General features: G+C 38.2%; 2 protein-coding genes across 2 annotated transcripts in view; one reads left to right on the forward strand and one right to left on the reverse strand.

Moving 5' to 3' along the window:
* LOC129753644 (dynein axonemal heavy chain 5-like) overlaps positions 1-7,684 on the reverse strand; it is a gene marked incomplete at its 5' end in the record, with an annotated part of 37,178 nt that extends 29,494 nt beyond the window's left edge. The window contains 2 exons of the mRNA XM_055749479.1: positions 1,521-7,317; positions 7,387-7,684. Of these exons, the coding sequence (XP_055605454.1) occupies positions 1,521-7,317; positions 7,387-7,684 (6,095 nt within the window). The remainder of the gene's footprint in view (positions 1-1,520; positions 7,318-7,386) is intronic.
* Positions 7,685-14,482: 6,798 nt separating this feature from the next.
* LOC129753645 (dynein axonemal heavy chain 5-like) overlaps positions 14,483-18,206 on the forward strand; it is a 23,773-nt gene continuing 20,049 nt past the window's right edge. The window contains exon 1 of the mRNA XM_055749480.1: positions 14,483-14,498. Within this exon, the coding sequence (XP_055605455.1) occupies positions 14,483-14,498 (16 nt within the window). The remainder of the gene's footprint in view (positions 14,499-18,206) is intronic.

The following is an 18,206-nucleotide window of genomic DNA, read 5'->3' on the forward strand; positions in this document are numbered from 1 at the left end:
AACCAGGGCAAGGAAGTTGTACGAGAAAGTGTTGACCAAGTACAACGGATGCATTTTGATGGACGACGAAACTTACGTTAAAATGGATTTTGGACAAATACCCGGTAACAAATTTTACCTTGCGAAGCGTAAAGGGAATGTTGCGGGTAGATTCAAGTTTGTTTTCGCAGATAAATTTGCTCGTAAGTTGATGATTTGGCAAAGGATCTGTAGTTGTGGGAAGAAGACTAAGATTTTCATCACTGGGGACACAATAAATGGAAATGTTTACAAAGAAGAATGTCTCCAGATGAGGGTTTTGCCATTCATTCGGTCCCACAAAGGCCGGTGAAGTTCTGGCCGGACCTGGCAAGCTGCCTCTAAAGCCGGGATGTCGTTAAGTGGTATGAGAAGAACAAGATCGATTTTGTTGAAAAAAGTATCGATCCACCAAACTGTCCGGATTTTCGTCCCATCGAGAAATTGCCACCGGTCGTGGCCTAGAGGATAGCGTTCCAGACTTCTAAGCCAGAGTCCATGAGATCGTATCCCGATCACGGCACATATAGTACTCTTTCTGTGGTCTGGTGGTTTTAGCATTTGTAAGATGCTAGCCATAATATCCTTGAAAGATGTACGCCTTAGAGTAGTAAATTAGATCTCTTCAAAGAAACATGAAGTTTCACTGAGATCCTATATGTGTGTGTTCGTTTTAAAAAAAATATTGGGCAATAGTTAAGGGCAAACTGAAGAAATGTGGAAGAACCATGAAAAAAACCCGCCCAAATGGAAAAGGGGTGGAACAAGATGGCGAATGAGGTTACCAGCAGTACTGTGCAGAAAATGATGAGTGGTATCACAAAAAAAGTTCAAAAATTCATCCGAAAAGCTGACGAATGATTTTTATGTATTTTTCTCCTTAAAGTGCAATAAAAACCCTACAAAATGACATTTTTACTTTTGTTGTACGTTATTTCTTTGCTGAAAAATGATCTATTTTATCCGACCAGATTCTATGTGAAACAGACTTTACTGTCTGACTCGCTTTAAAAACAGTTTTAAACTATCGTTGCTCTAGAAGTTCCTAAGTTAAAAATTAATGTTCTGTTTCCCAATTTCTTTATTCAAATGAATTTTATAAATTAAGTTCTGCAAAATTTAAAAACTGTTTTGCTCTTTTTTTCTTTTTGTAAGCCAAGTGGCTTTCCGATCATTTTTGTAATTTAATTAAATCGGATCCGATCGTTTTTGTGTTTTAATTAAATGGGCAAGTAACGCTTCCTCAATTCGTTGGAGTTTTCCACAAGAATCATAACAACCAAAAGGAATAAGTTTTTAATGGGCAGTCCGCAGCTGTGTATATACAAAATTTCGTGCCTTGATTTTTCATATGACAAAAACTAGCAACATCACATCCACATAGAGTCGGAAAGGATTTTGCTACAAACCTCCGTTCCTCCGATAGAGCTCACGAGAAACAAAAACCAAAACAGGGGGGAAAACAACAACATTCAACCCAACCTTGGATCCCCGCTACTCACCTGAGGAAAATGTTCATCGGCAGCAGAGCGCCCATTCGGTTCAGCGATTCCTTGACCTCGAAGGCCACGTACTGTTGCGGTAGTTTTCGAAGCATGTCGTTCGCCAGTTGACAGACGACGGCCTCTCGACTCTCGCCTCCTCCACCTCCTCCTTCCTTCGGTTGGACACTCAGGATGGTGTCCAGGATGCCTTTTGCGGTGTTGATCTGGTAGGTGATGTCCGCGTTCGGATGGAGGCCAAACACTTCCGGCGTGTCCGTCATCGGTAGCTGGTTGATGTAATCGATGTAGGTTTGAATGTTTCGGGAATTTGGGACCCGGTAACCTTTGTAGAACTCGAAACTTGGGGTCAGAAGGTGTTCTGAGAACCAAACCTGGGTAAAGGTGGTCAAGAGACGCTTGTCGAAGTCGTCCGTTACACGACCACCGTACATAACCTCTCCCAGCATGTAGCAAAGAGTTTGCCAGGAGACACCCTTCTTTGGGTCCATTTCGTCCAGGTGGTTTTGGATAAACTGGACACTGGCAGAGAAATCTGCCGCGTTGAATTCGTACGGGATGTTCCACCCTAAGGGTCCAAATTTGCGCCGCTCTTGAACGACGCAGTGCAAAAACGCTACGGTGTAGAGAAGTGGGGGCCACTGTGGCGCCGAAGTGTAGTCCAGATAGTCCTGGGTGTAGGTGAGATAGCTACGCTTCAAGCTGGCACGGATTCCTTGAGGCGGCTCGTTCGTGAACTTGATCGCCATCTGAAGTAATCCGATAGGAAATTGCTGGTGTGTTTCGGTGGTCACCCAAAGACGGAACGAGTCCGCCACGTGCTCTGTTTCAATAAGTATATCTATGATTTCGTTACAGAACGTTAATGATAAATGTACATTCTGCAACAGCAGCCAACCACCTGCGCCCATGCAATCGCTCATCATTTTTCTTGCATGATATTCTTGACCTTGTCCCATGGAGACCGTTTTCAAGGGAATCCCTTTCGATTTGGCCAGCGCCGCAATCTGGACGGTCGGATCGGAACCAATCGAGAGGATGCAAACGAGTGGGGTTCGCGGTTCCGATTCCATCCAGGTCAGCTCCAGGTCCAGGATGTGCATCTCACTGTACTCTTTGCCGAGTGAGATTTCGATGTAGCGTTTGGCCTGCGAAATGGTACGATCGGGGCTCCAAGATCTGATCAACAGCAGCTTCCGGAAGACGTCCAACTCGTGCTCGTACTCACACGGGATAACTTCCATCTCCGGGCGTTCAGTTTCGTACCACACGCGCCAATCTCTTTCGTTGTACTCAATCTTCTTCAACAGCCCCTGGAACACCTTCAACTTACTAATTTCTACCAAGTTCAACCAAGTGATGTCCAAAATCCAACGGAAAGGTTTCGGCGCCACTCCATTCAAATCCAGCGATGCGCCCCCTTTTACAAATGCCATAAACTCGTCGTGGCTGATCGTACCCTTTTGATAATCTATTTTGATCGCCAACATCAGCGTAAACAACATCTTGTGTCTCTCGTACAAACTACGGCTTGTAAACGCCCACACTTCATACGTTAGATATTTAAGTATTATGTTTATACGTTCTTCCGTAACGTTACTTTTAGTGGATTTAGTAATAGAGTTATCGAATATAATCAAAAATTGTTTCAAAGAATTTTGGTACATAGCATTAACATTGGACATTTCAACAATCAAGAAATACAATATAGATCCTCGGGCAGCAACAGCACGGAACTCTTCCCGAGCGATCATGATCTTCTTTTCGGTTACTTCCGCAATCTTCAGCTTTTGGTTAACGTCTTCTGCGGTGGTCTTTGTCTCCTGCAGCACCTCGATCAGCGCCTCATCATCCACCAGGGATCCTTCGGTGGAAGTCAGGCGCAACAACAAATTAGCCTCCAGCTCCTTCATACTTCTTTGATTCCGCATGACGCTCTCAAACAACTGCACTCGCTCCGACTCCAAATCAGCCTTCTCCATTAGTATCACTCGACCAAGCAGTTGATCCTCCAGACCGCGCATCGTCACGGTAAAATCAATGATCGAGGTCTTCGAACTTATCTCCGGGCTAAAGGCGGGATTGGGCAACTTCGTAGTGATATACAGCATAAAACCGGGCATCACGTCGCACTCCTTGTCACCAACTAGAACCTTCTCGATCGAACCGGATTTGATGAAATTTTTCTCCAACACATTATCGATTACCGGATCCAGTTCGATTCCTACATCTTCAATGAGCAGCGGCCGTCCCAACGACAAGCTATCCTCGAGATGGGTCCTAAAGTATTTGTGATTCAACGAAGTTATCTGCAGCTCGTTTTGATCTTCCTTGCACTTTATCCAAATCTTTCCTTGGCTTTGGGGATCCATCAGCAATGGATAGCTAGTTGACTTTGTCACAATCAGCGCATTTTGGATGGATAGCTCGTCGTTCGGGAGTCCCTGCAGGTTCCACTCTGAAATCGTCGCCGAATCTGTCAACATCCCAATAATACTGAGTCCTGACGTATACGGTATGGCTCGGGTTTTCAAGATGTTCATCCACGTCTTGAACAAGGATCCTCGAAATTCTTGGTTGTAGGGGCCGCAATACGATAGGAATCCAGTGGCCAGCAGGACGTCACCCACCAATTTGCCAAGCTGGATCTTGAACTCTTTGCTCTGCTGCGTCCAGCGAGCTTTCTCGCCACCCAATCCATTGATCAAGGCCGTGGCTGCGTTCATCTTTCTCAAGCAACTGTTAGCGGCATCCGTCAATCGCTGTTTCTCCGACACTGCGGCATCGTACTGATCCTTGACCTTCTGGAGAGCCGCCTCGCGCTCTGCCAGTTGATTCTCAGCCGCTGCCAGGTCATCCATGGCAATCTTCAGCCGAGCTTCCTGCAACATCAAATTGGCCTTCAACGGCAGCACTTCTTTGTTCACCCCATGGAAGAACGCCATGGCTTTGGTCCAGGATAGCAATCCCGCGACGTCGCCACACACTCTTCTGGCTGTGTCCATGTTGTAGTCTTCCATACGGAAGTAGGGCTGCAGGTGTTCGATCATCTCCTCGTTGATCGTATCCTTCGGATAGTTTTGTAGCTGCAGCAAGAATGTCGTACTAGCCATCATCTTCAACGATTCCTGCCAGGAGGGTTTCGGAGAAGGCGCGCTGGTGTCAGCAATTACCGGATGCAGCTTCCGCTGAAACATGATAAGCACGCAGTCCATAATTCGCATGATGAGATGTGGCGGTCGGCCTAGCTTCCGCACGGTCGCAATGTGGGCGGGCTTGATGGTGTTGAGGGCAGCTTCTGCTTCCTCCAGTGCTGGTTTCGCTGCTTCCAGTTTCTCCTCAGCAAGTCCCTTTTCGGCGGCAATATTTTCTACCAGAGCTTCGGCTTTCTCCTTCACAATTTGCACCTGATTTTTGAAGACTTCGGCTTGCATCGCACGTTCCGTTACTTCGACCAGCACTCGTTCCGCTTTTGCCGAGGCTTCTACAAGGTCTTTCTCCATAACAGCAAGATCCAACTTCAGGATTTCAACCGATTCGGATGCTTCGGCTAGCTTTTCCAGACCAGTGTCCATCTTCTCCGCTCCGTCGCACAACTCCTTGTACTTTTGGGTATAGATGTTCTTATACCCGGCAATGAAGTTCAAGTAGGACTTAGGCGTTACATGTGTAGCACGTCGAAAGCGTTGATAGTACTCGGTGGAGGTGATCGACACGACATCTTGTATGGTTCCTAGTGCATTCACCAGTTCTTCCTTCACTTCTGGTGTACATTCTATCGAGAAGTCAGCCAGGAAATGTCGGGCTACAGCAACCAACGCATCTTTCGGCCACGGCTGGAACCAGTCCACAGTGCAGCCGGATACCAAGGCCGGGAACCGCATAATTCTGCGCCGGAAGGTTTCGCCAACGGGTGAGAAGCAAAATACCACATGAAGATGGTGACAAACCCTTTGTAGAAAGTATTCCATTACTGTCTCTTGTGTCACGTTCTTCTTCTGGTTCTCCCGCTTCATCGTTGGGGTAAGTTCGGAGACGATCTCCGTCTGTTCGTCGCGGTTGAAAAGGTTCGAGATGACCCCCGAGGACAGGATATTGTTGAGATACTCGAGGAAACTTTCCTCTTTTACGTCCATGTCGGTAAAAAGAAAAGTCGTTCCTTTGCCCTGCACACCGCAAGATCGGTACAAGAGCTTCAAGTCTTCAAGGAAGTTTGCTACGTTGTAGGAGCGCGTTAAACTGATCTGGAACGTCTTGTAGCCGGCGATAAAGGATGCAAGCTTCGTCAGGGACTGTTTGCCGGAACCGCCCACACCGACCAGCATCACGTTGCCTCGTGGATGGCGAATAATTCGGGATATCTTCACCAGATGAAGCATCGCGTCCGGGAAAAATACCAGATCCATTCCGGTTCCGCGTATCATTTCATTGAACTGGAGCAAAAACATTTTCAATCTATCACGCAGGATGCTAAAGTCCGTTACCGGTTCGTAGACTTTCGGCAACTCCATGTCGGTTTCCTCGCCTTCCTCCCCCGTCGGTTCGGGAGCATCCCGCATAAAATCTACAAACACCGGACTCGATCCTGCCATCTCCCGATACTCCGGCCCTAGATCGGATTCCAGTACTTTGAGCATTTCCTCCAGGAACCATTCCGTGTCCGACATTGACACAAATCGATCTGCAAACACTCGGGTGCATTCGTTCTTCCACAGCAGTATCAGGACCGCTTCCGAGGTTATCACTGTCGACAGTGTACCAATCATGCCTTGCCAGATACGCGAGAGATCCCGCAAGCTGAAAATGTAGTGGAATTTTGCAGGCGTCGGCAGTAATTGTTCTCTCGTGCGTTGCCAGAGCGTGCGTGTCAAAGGAACGAGTCTCTTGACAAGTTTGCGCACCTCCAGCGAAAAGCCACGCTTCACATTGTAGTGTCCTTCGCCGAGTGTTCTGAAGATCGTATCTATCGACGTATTGTCAGGAATATTGCAGTTAAATACGCTAAATTGTCTTTTCAAACGAACTGGTATATCACTACGACCGCCTCCGGGCAAACCCATGGCACCCGCAAACTGCACGTCCACAATGTTGGTAAATTCGCCCGGTTTCTCCAGGTTATAGAATCCTCTCATGTCCATAGTTTGACGCACAATTTCATTGGTGATCTGATCGCCCCACTCGTTGATCTGGGGCATATTTATATCGTCGATGAATACCAACAACTTACGGCCTCCATTTGGCCCAAACATATTACCCATCCGTTTCTCCACGTAGCTCTCGATCGTTTTCTGAAAGTGGTACGGACTAGTAGCCGACGAAAAGTTGAACGATCTTCCCATATGGGTTTCGCAGTTGAGCTTCTTCATGAAGCTCTTCATCATCACCGTCTTGGCCGTGCCCTGCTCTCCGATCAGCAGCACGGCTTTTTCCTGCTTCACGATCACATTGATCAGATAATCGATCCGAACGTTGTCTACGATCGGAATCAATATACTCAAATAGTCCGGAGTCGAGTACTCCGGATAGACGTAGGGCGTTACTAGAGACTTCCACAACTGCCAACCGCCCGTCGGTGACACAAAGTAATCGAACATCGTCGCACCTGGTTTCTCTTCGGCGTTCGGAAAATCCAGGTTGCGATAGTTCTTTCTGATATGTGTATCCAGCAGGAGACGGTCCGCCGAGTTGAGGTACGCCCCAATACCCCACGCCAACGCGAAGACGTACAGACGATTCAAGTGCTCCGGAGAACATGCCTCGTCCTTCACCTTCGGTGTGTCATCATCGCCGATGTCATCTACAAACAAAAACAAAAACGATTAAAGCATAACGGGGAAGCACCCTTCGACATTACACGGAGACAGACCATCGAGACTTCCTGTCGTCGACATGGCAGTTTCCTGCTCGTTTTCCTCGATCACCGGAACCAATCCATCCAGTAGGTAGATCATCTGCTGGATGATGTTACACTGGAGCACCTCCATCATCAGCGTCAGATTCTGGGTCGTGAAGGTGTAGATCTTCAGGAAGGACCCCTCGAACAACTCGTTCAGCACCTTTTTTTCCTGGGGGCTGCGAACCCTGAGCCAAGCCTGTAGAACTGCAAATAGGTATGTAGAAATCAAATTAACCGAGAAAGTGTACCTACACGACCGTGTTTGTCTCCAGCCCGTTCAATCCCGGGCCACAGAAGAGCGATGCATGAGGCGTCAGTTTCTAACCTTTACCTTGTTAAATCGCTATGGCCACGTAAAATTTTAATGTATGATTTCTTTTACTCTAAATGTTGGATGAGGGGTTTGGAAACGTACCCAGCTTTCGACATTACATTTGCATATTGCGTGGCAATCACAATGCTGCAAATGAATGTTACTGGGTATGGTTAATAGCCATTTTATTGAAAATGATCATGGTCGTGTTTACGAAACTAAAATATGATAAAATAATGGTTTTATTTATGTAGGTCAAAATTATAATAAGTACAAGTTTACTACAAATCAAATAATTGTTTTTTTGAAAATCAGTTTTAAACTTCAATGACATATATTTCTATGTATCTAAATTATCAGAACTTGCAATTTTCTTTAAGATTATGAAAGGATAATAGAAATTCTTCTTATCCCAATTTTCAAATTTTTCTAGGTCCTGAAAAGGAACGTACTAAAAAATAATGCATCATTTTATTTGCGAACAACTTTTGAATGCATGAATGGAAAATGATGAAATTTTGAGCAAAGCTGCAAAGTAATGTAATGTTTACATGTGCAAATGTTTGTGACGATCGGTCAAATGATTTTCGAAATAGCGTCATGAGAAGAATTTTTTTAACTCTAATTTCTGGACACCATGTGTGCTATCAATAATGTATACAATGAACCAACCTTTTTTCCAAATCAAGACTATTTTCGATACATTTTCTGTTTCCTGAAGCTTGACCTTCAAAATTACTAAAAATAATAAATTTCGTAGGAGTTATGACATATTTAGCCGTTTCTTCTTCTTCGACACTAAAATAACAAATGACTTATTATCACTTTACCAAAGTTTTTGCGTAATGGCATCATTTCAGATCTAGCCGAACAGAGTTAAAACTTTGTGAGCCCTATTTTAGTGCCATGCAGGGAAAACGATCGCATTTGTAGGCAGTCTTTTTTGAATATTTAGCCATTTATCGTGTTAATCGTTATGAAGCCTCCCCAAAAACTAGACATCAAAGTTTTCAATTTTTCTCCTTATTGATTTCCAGAACATTCTGGCAAGACTTGTCAATAAAAAGTTTTTGGCTGGAACGTTCGTTTTGCTGCCCGTTACTAATTTTTTCAAAATTTCTCCCTGCTAGCGGTCTAAATACTTTGCGCACGATTTGACCACCGTATTTTGTTTATTTTATCGATGGACAACATTTTACCTTGTAGAAATTAAGTCATTCCTGTTTATTAGTCAGCTAGACAAACCAGTCAGAAAAATTAATCTTTTTTGTCACTTCTCCTACTGAAATTTTCTAATTACATTTGATAAAAACTCTCACATTCCTTAACTTCATAAAATCAATCATCTTCACTTCACTTAAATTTTTATCTCATTTTTAGATCTTTTGTGACTCCTTCAACGATGAATCATATAAACTTTGGTCGAATAGTTGATTTCCAGTTGGTTTTGGGTCTCCCACTGAATCTTTCCTTGATTTTTCTCGCTCCTGCTCAGAAAATTTTGTTAATGAACTTCAGTATTTGAAGCTATCTCAAAATCACTTGACAGACATTCACTTTTTTCGAATACACATTACAATTTTTGGGTAGAATGTTACGCAAAGTTGTTTTGCCTGTCACAGAACAAGCGTACTGGTCATGAATCAACCTGAATGGCTCTTTCAAATAAAACTTACCTTATTTAAGATCAACTATACATTTGATAAATAAAAAAGAAATTATCCGCTTTATCATCTCCCATAAGTTGAAGCCATCGGATAGTTATTTACAATTGACGTTACAATTTGATTGATATCGGGAAGAGAGGTTTTGTAAAAGATCTTGGTTCTAAGTAAAGACAGCCATTGTTTCCTACAAACTAGAACTTTGAGATTATATAGACATTAGGTATTTTCAAAAGGTGTTTCCCCACTCTTAAATGTATAAATTTGTCAATTCAAAGTTGAAATTTTACAGAAAGTACTGAGTTTGCTAAATTTAAATCTATGCAGTTGACAATACATCAATATCATAAAAGTAAAATTGTCTATTTTTTTCCCATGATAACAAATTGTTGGTTCAAACTATTTAACGTTTACTTACGTAATTCTGTCGAAAGATGCAAAATAATCTCAAACATTTAAAAAAAAAACTCTGTTACTATAACTAACAGGCTTGATGTCGAAAATTAACCTGCCACTTTAAAGGTTGAATTGGCTATGTCAATGAGGTAGTTTTTATAAAAATGTGTGTGATCGAACCAGCTCCTAAACTTTTTTCATAACTTCAACAGTAAAGGATGAAATGACAAGATCTTAAAAAGTTCTGCTTAATTTCATCGCTAATTTAGTAGCAAATTTAAAGAATTTATTGCCATTTTTTTCAGTTTTCACTCAATTTTTTAGATGAGTTAAGTTTCTACTATAACCATGCGCGGTCCTATGGGGGGGAGTGAGCGGGGTAATAAACACTCCTCCTCCCCCCCTCCCCCCCCCCCCCCCTCCTCCCAACAAACGGGAAAAACGGAACAAAATACACGAACACGCCAAAAGTTCTATAAAAACTTAGAACTTGTTTTAGTCGGTACCCTATCAGAAGAGCATATCAAAATAATAACTCAAACGTATCTCACCAAGATATTAACTTCTTATTCAGTTATAATTAAGTACTCTAAATTTTCGATTTTAAGTTTCTCCAATCCGAATTATATCTTATTCTGATTGACGACCTGACTGAGGTTGAGCTCATTTTCAATGATAAAGATTTTTCTCGGATTGTCCTAAAATAAAATGATTATATCATATTTTGATATAAATACGTGCAACTATGAAATTTGTTTGCGGCTTTATCGGTGAGGGTTAAATAGTTGAAATGAAAGACGGATAGAAGATCAGAAGAAAATTCTAAGGTGGTGAAAAGAGCGAAGAGCATTTGAAATAGAAGCTTGACCACATACTAAATTCTCTGTCCCGCACCAATTAACTGTATTGAATTGGTGCGGGACAAAGATTTTAGTATGTGGTCAAGCTTCTATTTCAAATGCTCTTTGCTCTTTTCACCACCTTAGAATTTTCTTCTGATCTTCTATCCGTCTTTCATTTCAACTCTTTAACCCTCACCGATAAAGCCGCAAATAAATTTCATAAAACAAGTTCACGGTGATTTCTCTTCTTAATAATAAATAATACGTGCAACTTTTTATGAAACACGGACATCGAAGTCAACGGCCCAAACCGTGCATTTATGAGTTTCGCTCAACAGATCCAAATTAAATCCAATTTTTGGGAACCAAAAATGGAGCACGGTTTTAGCATATAATGTGGTTTATTGACATTCCACTAGAAATTTTTCTCGAAGCACTCATATCTTGATAAGTTATAATTTTGATAGGTTTTGTTCTGTCCAATATCAAACTATGCTATCTGAATGAGATATAATCTTGAAAGGAGCATATCTGAAATTGATATAATTTAGCTATGATCGCATAACTTTTTTCTATATCTGAATGAGATATAATCTTGAAAGGAGCATATCTAAAATTGATATAATTTAGCTATGATCGCATAGATTTTTTTTATATTATTTGAGATATTTTAACATCCTACGAGTACTGAATAATATCTCATTTAGATAGGAAAAAATGAGTATCAAAATAAAGCTTAGTTCTTTTAGAAATGGGACACTTTCATTTGCCAATAGCTCGTTAACTGGTTATTGGATATTGAAAATTTTGACAGCATTTTGTTGCCTGTAAAAAGTACTATTCGACCTATTTTTTTCAAAAATTTAATATTTACGCGTTTTTGAGATATGTACGATGCAAGAGAAAAAGGAAAAAAATAATTTTGCACAGTTTCCTTGAAAATACGTCATTATCAAATTGATAGCTGACAAAACCGTTGATTATTCAAAGAATTACTGAGTTTCTGTGGTGGGATAAGTATGCAAACACTGTCAATAATGTCCACAAAGTTCAAATCAAGCATTGGAGAGAAGCACATGATCGGCAACAACGGTTCAGGCTCATCAAGGAAGTCGAGTCTCATACCAGCATTTTTAATTTTCAATAAACGAAAAACTAAGGGTAGATCGCTGAAACGTCCAAAACAATTTTCTCCGATAAGCTGAAAGTGTTGCCTAGTGATGACTCATTGAAATCCAACCTCAAACAACCATTTTTTGATAGTTCCAAAGCTCTTAAGCTGAAAAACCGGTACCGAAAAAAAAAACGTTCAAAAATGTGGTCAAAAATATTCAAATTTGTTCATTTCGAAACAACTGTATCCACTAAAATGCTTCCAGGTTCCAGTGTCCAGAGAAGAATTGGACCAAAAAGTATCAGAAATTGAAGAAGGAGGGTGAAGCTACCTAAAATATAAATTTTACGAAGTATAAGTTGGAGAAACTGATCAATACCATGACTGAAAAAAGTGTGCGCCGGCCAATGGGAGATACCACGAATAAAGTAGAAATTTCTTTAACAAAAAACGGTAAATATTTTTTTTCAAATTTTTTCATAAAAGTTCATAACATTACCTTCTTTTTCTTCATAGAAAGTATTTCGTTCAAACGAATGGTTTTTTAGATACAGGCATTCGTAAATGTCCCATTTCTAAAAGAACTAAGCTTTATCTCATCTTGATAATATAATTTAGTTTTTTCCTCCTGATCGGGTAAACCCTTCTATTTTCAAAATTTCATCCAACAAAAGAAGTTATGTTGTTAGGGTGCTCAATTTTCCAACAGATGCTTCAGAAGCGTAGCACTTCTATTAGTAATCTGACTTCCTTATCTTTCTTTTCTTATTGTAATCATTATTTACCCGATCAGGAGAGCATATCAAAATAATAACTCAAACGTATCTCACCAAGATATTTACATATGATTCAGTTATAATTAAGTACTCCAAATTTTCGATTTTAAGTTTCTCCAATCTGAATTATATCTTATTTTGATTGACAAACTTGAGTGGGGTTGAGCTCATATTCGTTGATCAAGATTTTTTTCGGATTGTGCTAAAATAAAATGATTATATCTTATTTTGATATACGTTCTACTTTTTCTGAAACACGGACATCGAAGTAAACGGCTCAAACCTTACATTAACGAGTTTCGCTCAACAGATTCATAAAATTGAATCAAATTTTTGGGAAACCAGAAATGGGGCATGGTTTTATCAAATAATGTGGTTTATTGACCTTCCACTAGAAAATTTTCTCGAAGCACTCATATCTTGATAAGTTATTATTTTGATATAATTTGTTCTGTCCAATATCAAACTATGCTATCTGAACGAGATATAATCTTGTTAGGAGCATATCAAAAACTGATATAATTTAGCTATGACCGAATAGATTTTTTGATATAATTTGAGATATTTTAACATCCTATGAGTACTAAATTATAACTCATCCAGATAGGAAAAAATTCAATATCAAAATATCTCATCTTGATATAATTTAGTTTTTCTCTTCTGATCGGGTAATGTCAACCCGATCAGGAGAGCATATCAAAATCATAACTCAAACGTATCTCACCAAGATATTTACATCTGATTCAGTTATAATTAAGTACTCTAAATTTTCGATTTTAAGTTTCTCTAATCTGAATTATATCTTACTCTGATGGACAGACTTGAATGGGGTTGAGATAATTTCAATGGAAAAGAATTTTTTCGGGTTGTCCCAAAACAAAATGATTATATCTTATTTTGATATATGTACAACTTTTTCTGAAACACGGACATCGAAGTCAACGGCCCAAACCGTGCATTAATGAGTTTCGCTCAAGAGATCCTTAAAATTGGATCCAATTTTTGGGAAAACCAAAAATGGAACATGGTTTTAGCAAAAAATATGGTTTATTGACATTTCACTAGTAATTTTTCTCGAAGCACTCATATTTTGATAAGTTATAATTTAGATAGGTTTTGTTCTGCCCAATATCAAACTATGCTATCTGAACGAGATATAATCTTGAAAGGAGCATATCTAAAATTAATATAATTTAGCTATGATCGTATAGATTTTTTGATATAATTTGAGATATTTTAACATCCTACGAGTACTGAATAATAACTCATTTAGATAGAAAAAAATTAGTAACAAAATATCTCATCTTGATATAATTTAGTTTTTCCCTCCTGATCGGGAAACCTTAAAAACCCCATTTTTTCTCATAAATTAACAGAAGTTTAGTTTTATGATTACACTTCTGTTTCTACTGTAAACTTTAACGTAAAGGAAACTTAATTAATTTTTTTTATTGCATATTACATGGGCTAAATAACTTATTTCAGTATTTTTTTTCGGTTCTAAATATTGAACATTTGTCGATTTGTTGCCGGTTCTCCTAACTCGATTTAAAAACGGCCTACAATAGGGAAAAAAGTGTATAAACCGCGAAAAAATTCAATATCTTTCCTCCTACACGATACAAATGTATGCAAAAATATTTTTCTTTAATGAAAATGTTCGGAAAATCGATTGGGCGTAGTTTCAGACGCCACACGAACTTACGAACGGAGTTATAGTGCCTTTTTAACCCTTAATTCCCCTATATTTGTAAACAATCCAGAAAAAACTTATTTGGACTGGAAGTTTTCAACAAAAGTAGACTTATCTTGTGCGATTTTTTCTGAAAAATCAAATGAAGGCTGTTTGAGCCACCACATACTTCGAAAAATTGAGTTATGGTTGTTTTTACCCTCAATTCCTCTATATTTTTCAATTATTTCCAAAAAAGGAATGTTTGGACTTGAATATTTTGATCAAAATGGGACGTATCTTGTGTAATTTTATTCGAGAAATCCAATGAAGCCTATTCGAGCCACCGCACGGATTTCAAACTGGAGTTATGTCTGTTTTTCCCTCAATTTCCCAAAATTATTTTAGTAGTCCAGAAAAAGCATGCCCGGACCTGAAAATTTTGAACCAAATCTGATGTATTTTGGTGTGATTTTTTCAAGAAATCCAACGAACCCTTTTTGAGTCACCGCACGCATTGGAAACAGGAGTTATAACTGTTTTACTCTCAATTTTCTCAACTTATTGAAAAAATGTTGGAAAATTGAGGGTAAAATAGCCATAACTCCTGTTTCCAATGCTTGCGGTGGCTCAAATAGGCTTCTTAGGATTCCTCGAAAAAAATCACACAAGATACGTCTCATTTGGTTCATAATTACTAGGTTTAAAAATGCTTTTTTTCCCGAAATAATTGAAAAATGTTGGAAATTGAGGGTAAAACCAATCATAACTCTATTTTCTAAAGCGTGCGGTGGCCAGTTATCTCATGTTTATCTTAGATGTAGCTTTTGGTATTTCGTCAGATTTTGGTACAAGGGCTCGTGAAAATTTTAATATTACCAATTTTACTGAAATCCGTCGTTGGTAGCTGATAAAACTAATAAACTAATATAAGAACTTAAAACTGATTTTAAATCTTTTTAGCATTTTTTATTTTTTTAAGGATCCATGTCTTGTCTAGATTTTCTAGTCTCAAAAATACAACGGTTTAGAGAATTATCTCTCTTGAACCCAATTTTTCCTGAAAATTCGCTTTAAAATAGACAGATGTTGTATTTTGTGATAACAAACAACTTTTGTTCTACAAAATAACATATTGATGGATAATATTTCATTTATCAAACACTATATTGTTAGGCAAGTTTTTCATTCCATCATTTTATGTTAAAACCAACATCGGTTAATTTTTTTTATCAAAAAATCAATCCAGTATCTTTTTTACATTTGAGGCTACAGAACCAACAACTACGTGAAATTAAGTTTTCTGAGAATTTGAAAATAATGATTTTTGGTAAAATAGACGATTTTCTGGCGCATGTCAAGCAGCTGTCATCCTTACGGAATCTTAACACAACATCATTTAGCCCAGGGATGAGCAACCCGCAGCCCGCGGGCCGCATGCGGCCCTCGAGACATGTTTCGTGCGGCCCGCGAAAGCTTATCTTAAATTATATTGATATTATGTTTTTTTTCTACGAAAGATTGTTTATTATCATTAAATAGCAGTCCCTACTGAGCAAAAAATAATGTATTGATTACTTGATCAAGATATTCACGTCGCTTATTTGCAGTTGCATTAGCCCCATTATCATTCAGATTGATTCACTTTTTTGTAGGATTTCTCGTTAAAAACAATATCTGTAGTTCCTGTGATCAACCCAAAAAAGTTTGTAACGACTACTCGGAGGAAACACAGCATTTTTGGTGCCTATGTTTCAAATAACTGATTTTGTTAAATTTTTGCGTCCTGAATTAAAAACATTTCACAAATTTTGTCAATCACTTCTGGTTTCGGTGATAAAGTGTTTGGAAATTTTAAAATGGATCAGTTTTTGGTGAAATCGATCTTTTATAACTGATAAACCAATAAAACCTCCATAAAAACCAAAAGCTGATTTTGAATCAATTTACTATCCTTCATTCAATCAAGGTCTCAGATATTGCCAAGATATTCTTGTAAGAGACATACAACGCTTTCAAAAAATTGAATTCTACAATTTATAGAAAATTCCAAAAAAACAGATTACAACTTTTTCTGACCTCATTTCAGAAAGTTATTGAAAATTGGATATTGAGATTTTAACTCATTCAACAACTTTGTTGAAGACTGCGAAATGATTTGACTTACGGTTCTTCAAATATCTAATCTATAAATAATATATTTAGTTTTAATTTTTCATTAAAATTTTGTCAAAAACTCCCGTTTTTGCAGGTTTGGAAAAAAATAACAAAAAGAAAACTTCCATAACTGAAAGCCGAAAAAAATCACCTTTAATTCAAGTAACAGCCGTTAAAAAAAACATCGTAATTCAATTGAAAAACATCATAACCTTTTTTTCAGAATTCAACATTACTCGTAATCTTTGAGAAGGTTGATCAATAAGTATTTGTTTTTTACAGTTTTGTCATTGTTGTTATTTCAAAAACTAGAGCTGACAAAAAAAAATTCATTGAATGTTTGGATTCAGCGCCCGCGAATGAGTCAAAATCAATTCTGAGATTCCTTGCACCTCGGAAAAATGTGAATTTCGTTGTTTCGCTCGTTGTGGTGCTATTTTAAGAAACTTCATTCGCAAATTATGCCAAAACATCGATTGAATTGAGTAATTTTACTGAAAATTAGCAATCCACATTACCAAAGTCATAAGATTTTCACATTTCAGCCTTAGAAGACTAGAGGTATTTAAATTAAATTGTCTGAGAAAATTTATGGAATCTGTGAAAAATTTCTCGAATAAAAAATTTAAAATTTAACAACATTGACAAAGAAATCTGGATAAAAATCTGTGAAATTATGAATTTTTCATAATTTTTAAACCCTTGCTCAATATCTCGATGCAATGAATTCATACGGAACTTCATATTGAAAAATAATCATCGTTTCTAGAAAAAAAATGAGGCTTCACGACAAAAATTTATATAAGTTGTGGAACTTTTCTTAAAAAATGGGCACAGAAAAAAATCGCTATGGTTAAGCTCCATGAAACTTTTAAATGGAAGTGATGACGAAAAATACCATTGCATTTGTTCGAACAAAAACTGGATATTGTCAGAAATCGAATCAAATCTTTTTGCGAACCATAGAAAGACTTTCAACATTTTTGGTTTTTTAAATAAATAAAAAGGAAGCAAATTTTTTCCTTTTGTCAAAAAGAATTTCGCCTAACATTTCAAATCAATTCAAGCATTATAGATCTCTAATCAAGATAAGTGATTATTCAATTTCGGCTGGTCTAATCATCTAATACTTAAAAAAATGAATTCGTTTTATTTATCCTTTTCAGTTTTATTTTTGGTGAAATATGTCTTTATAAAAAATACGTAGAGCATTGCAAACTATTTTACTTATATGTTGTTTTTTAATGCGGCCCGCCGTAAGCATTTCAAATCAAAAGTGGCCCGTTGCTTCAAAAGGTGCTAACCCCTGGTTTAGCCAATTTAGCCAATAAAAAACTATTCGAGGCGGTTTTACGACAATTTTAGTGAATTTCGCCTAAGGCCAGGGATGGGCACATTAACCTTCTAATGTTATTCCTACATTTTTTGAAAAATTTTATTGAAGAAATTGAACTTTTTTGACATTACAAAAGGATATTTTTAAAGATTTTATATACAAATTTACTTATTAAACACCTTAATCAAAGACTGCAAACATCATTCGGTGTGAAATTTCACTGAAATTTCATCAAGTTCCTGGATTTTTCTAGATTTGGAAAAAGCCGTAAGATAATTAATTTCCAATGAAGTTGAAATAACTCGTTTATTTACAGCTTTTTTTAAAGGGCGCAAATTTATAAAATGATTTTTTTTTTACCTGTTTTCCAATACTTGCCCTGAATCAAAGAAACGATAGCTTAATAATGGAATAAAATGCATATATGAATTCAGCATTCCAAATCAGTCAAAATCAGCTCATAAATTTTATGAACGTCGCAAAAATGTGAATTTGTGTTTGCCTTGTACTACCAAAAATT

Source organism: Uranotaenia lowii, chromosome 3, assembly GCF_029784155.1.
Source record: "Uranotaenia lowii strain MFRU-FL chromosome 3, ASM2978415v1, whole genome shotgun sequence".
NCBI lineage: Eukaryota > Metazoa > Arthropoda > Insecta > Diptera > Culicidae > Uranotaenia > Uranotaenia lowii.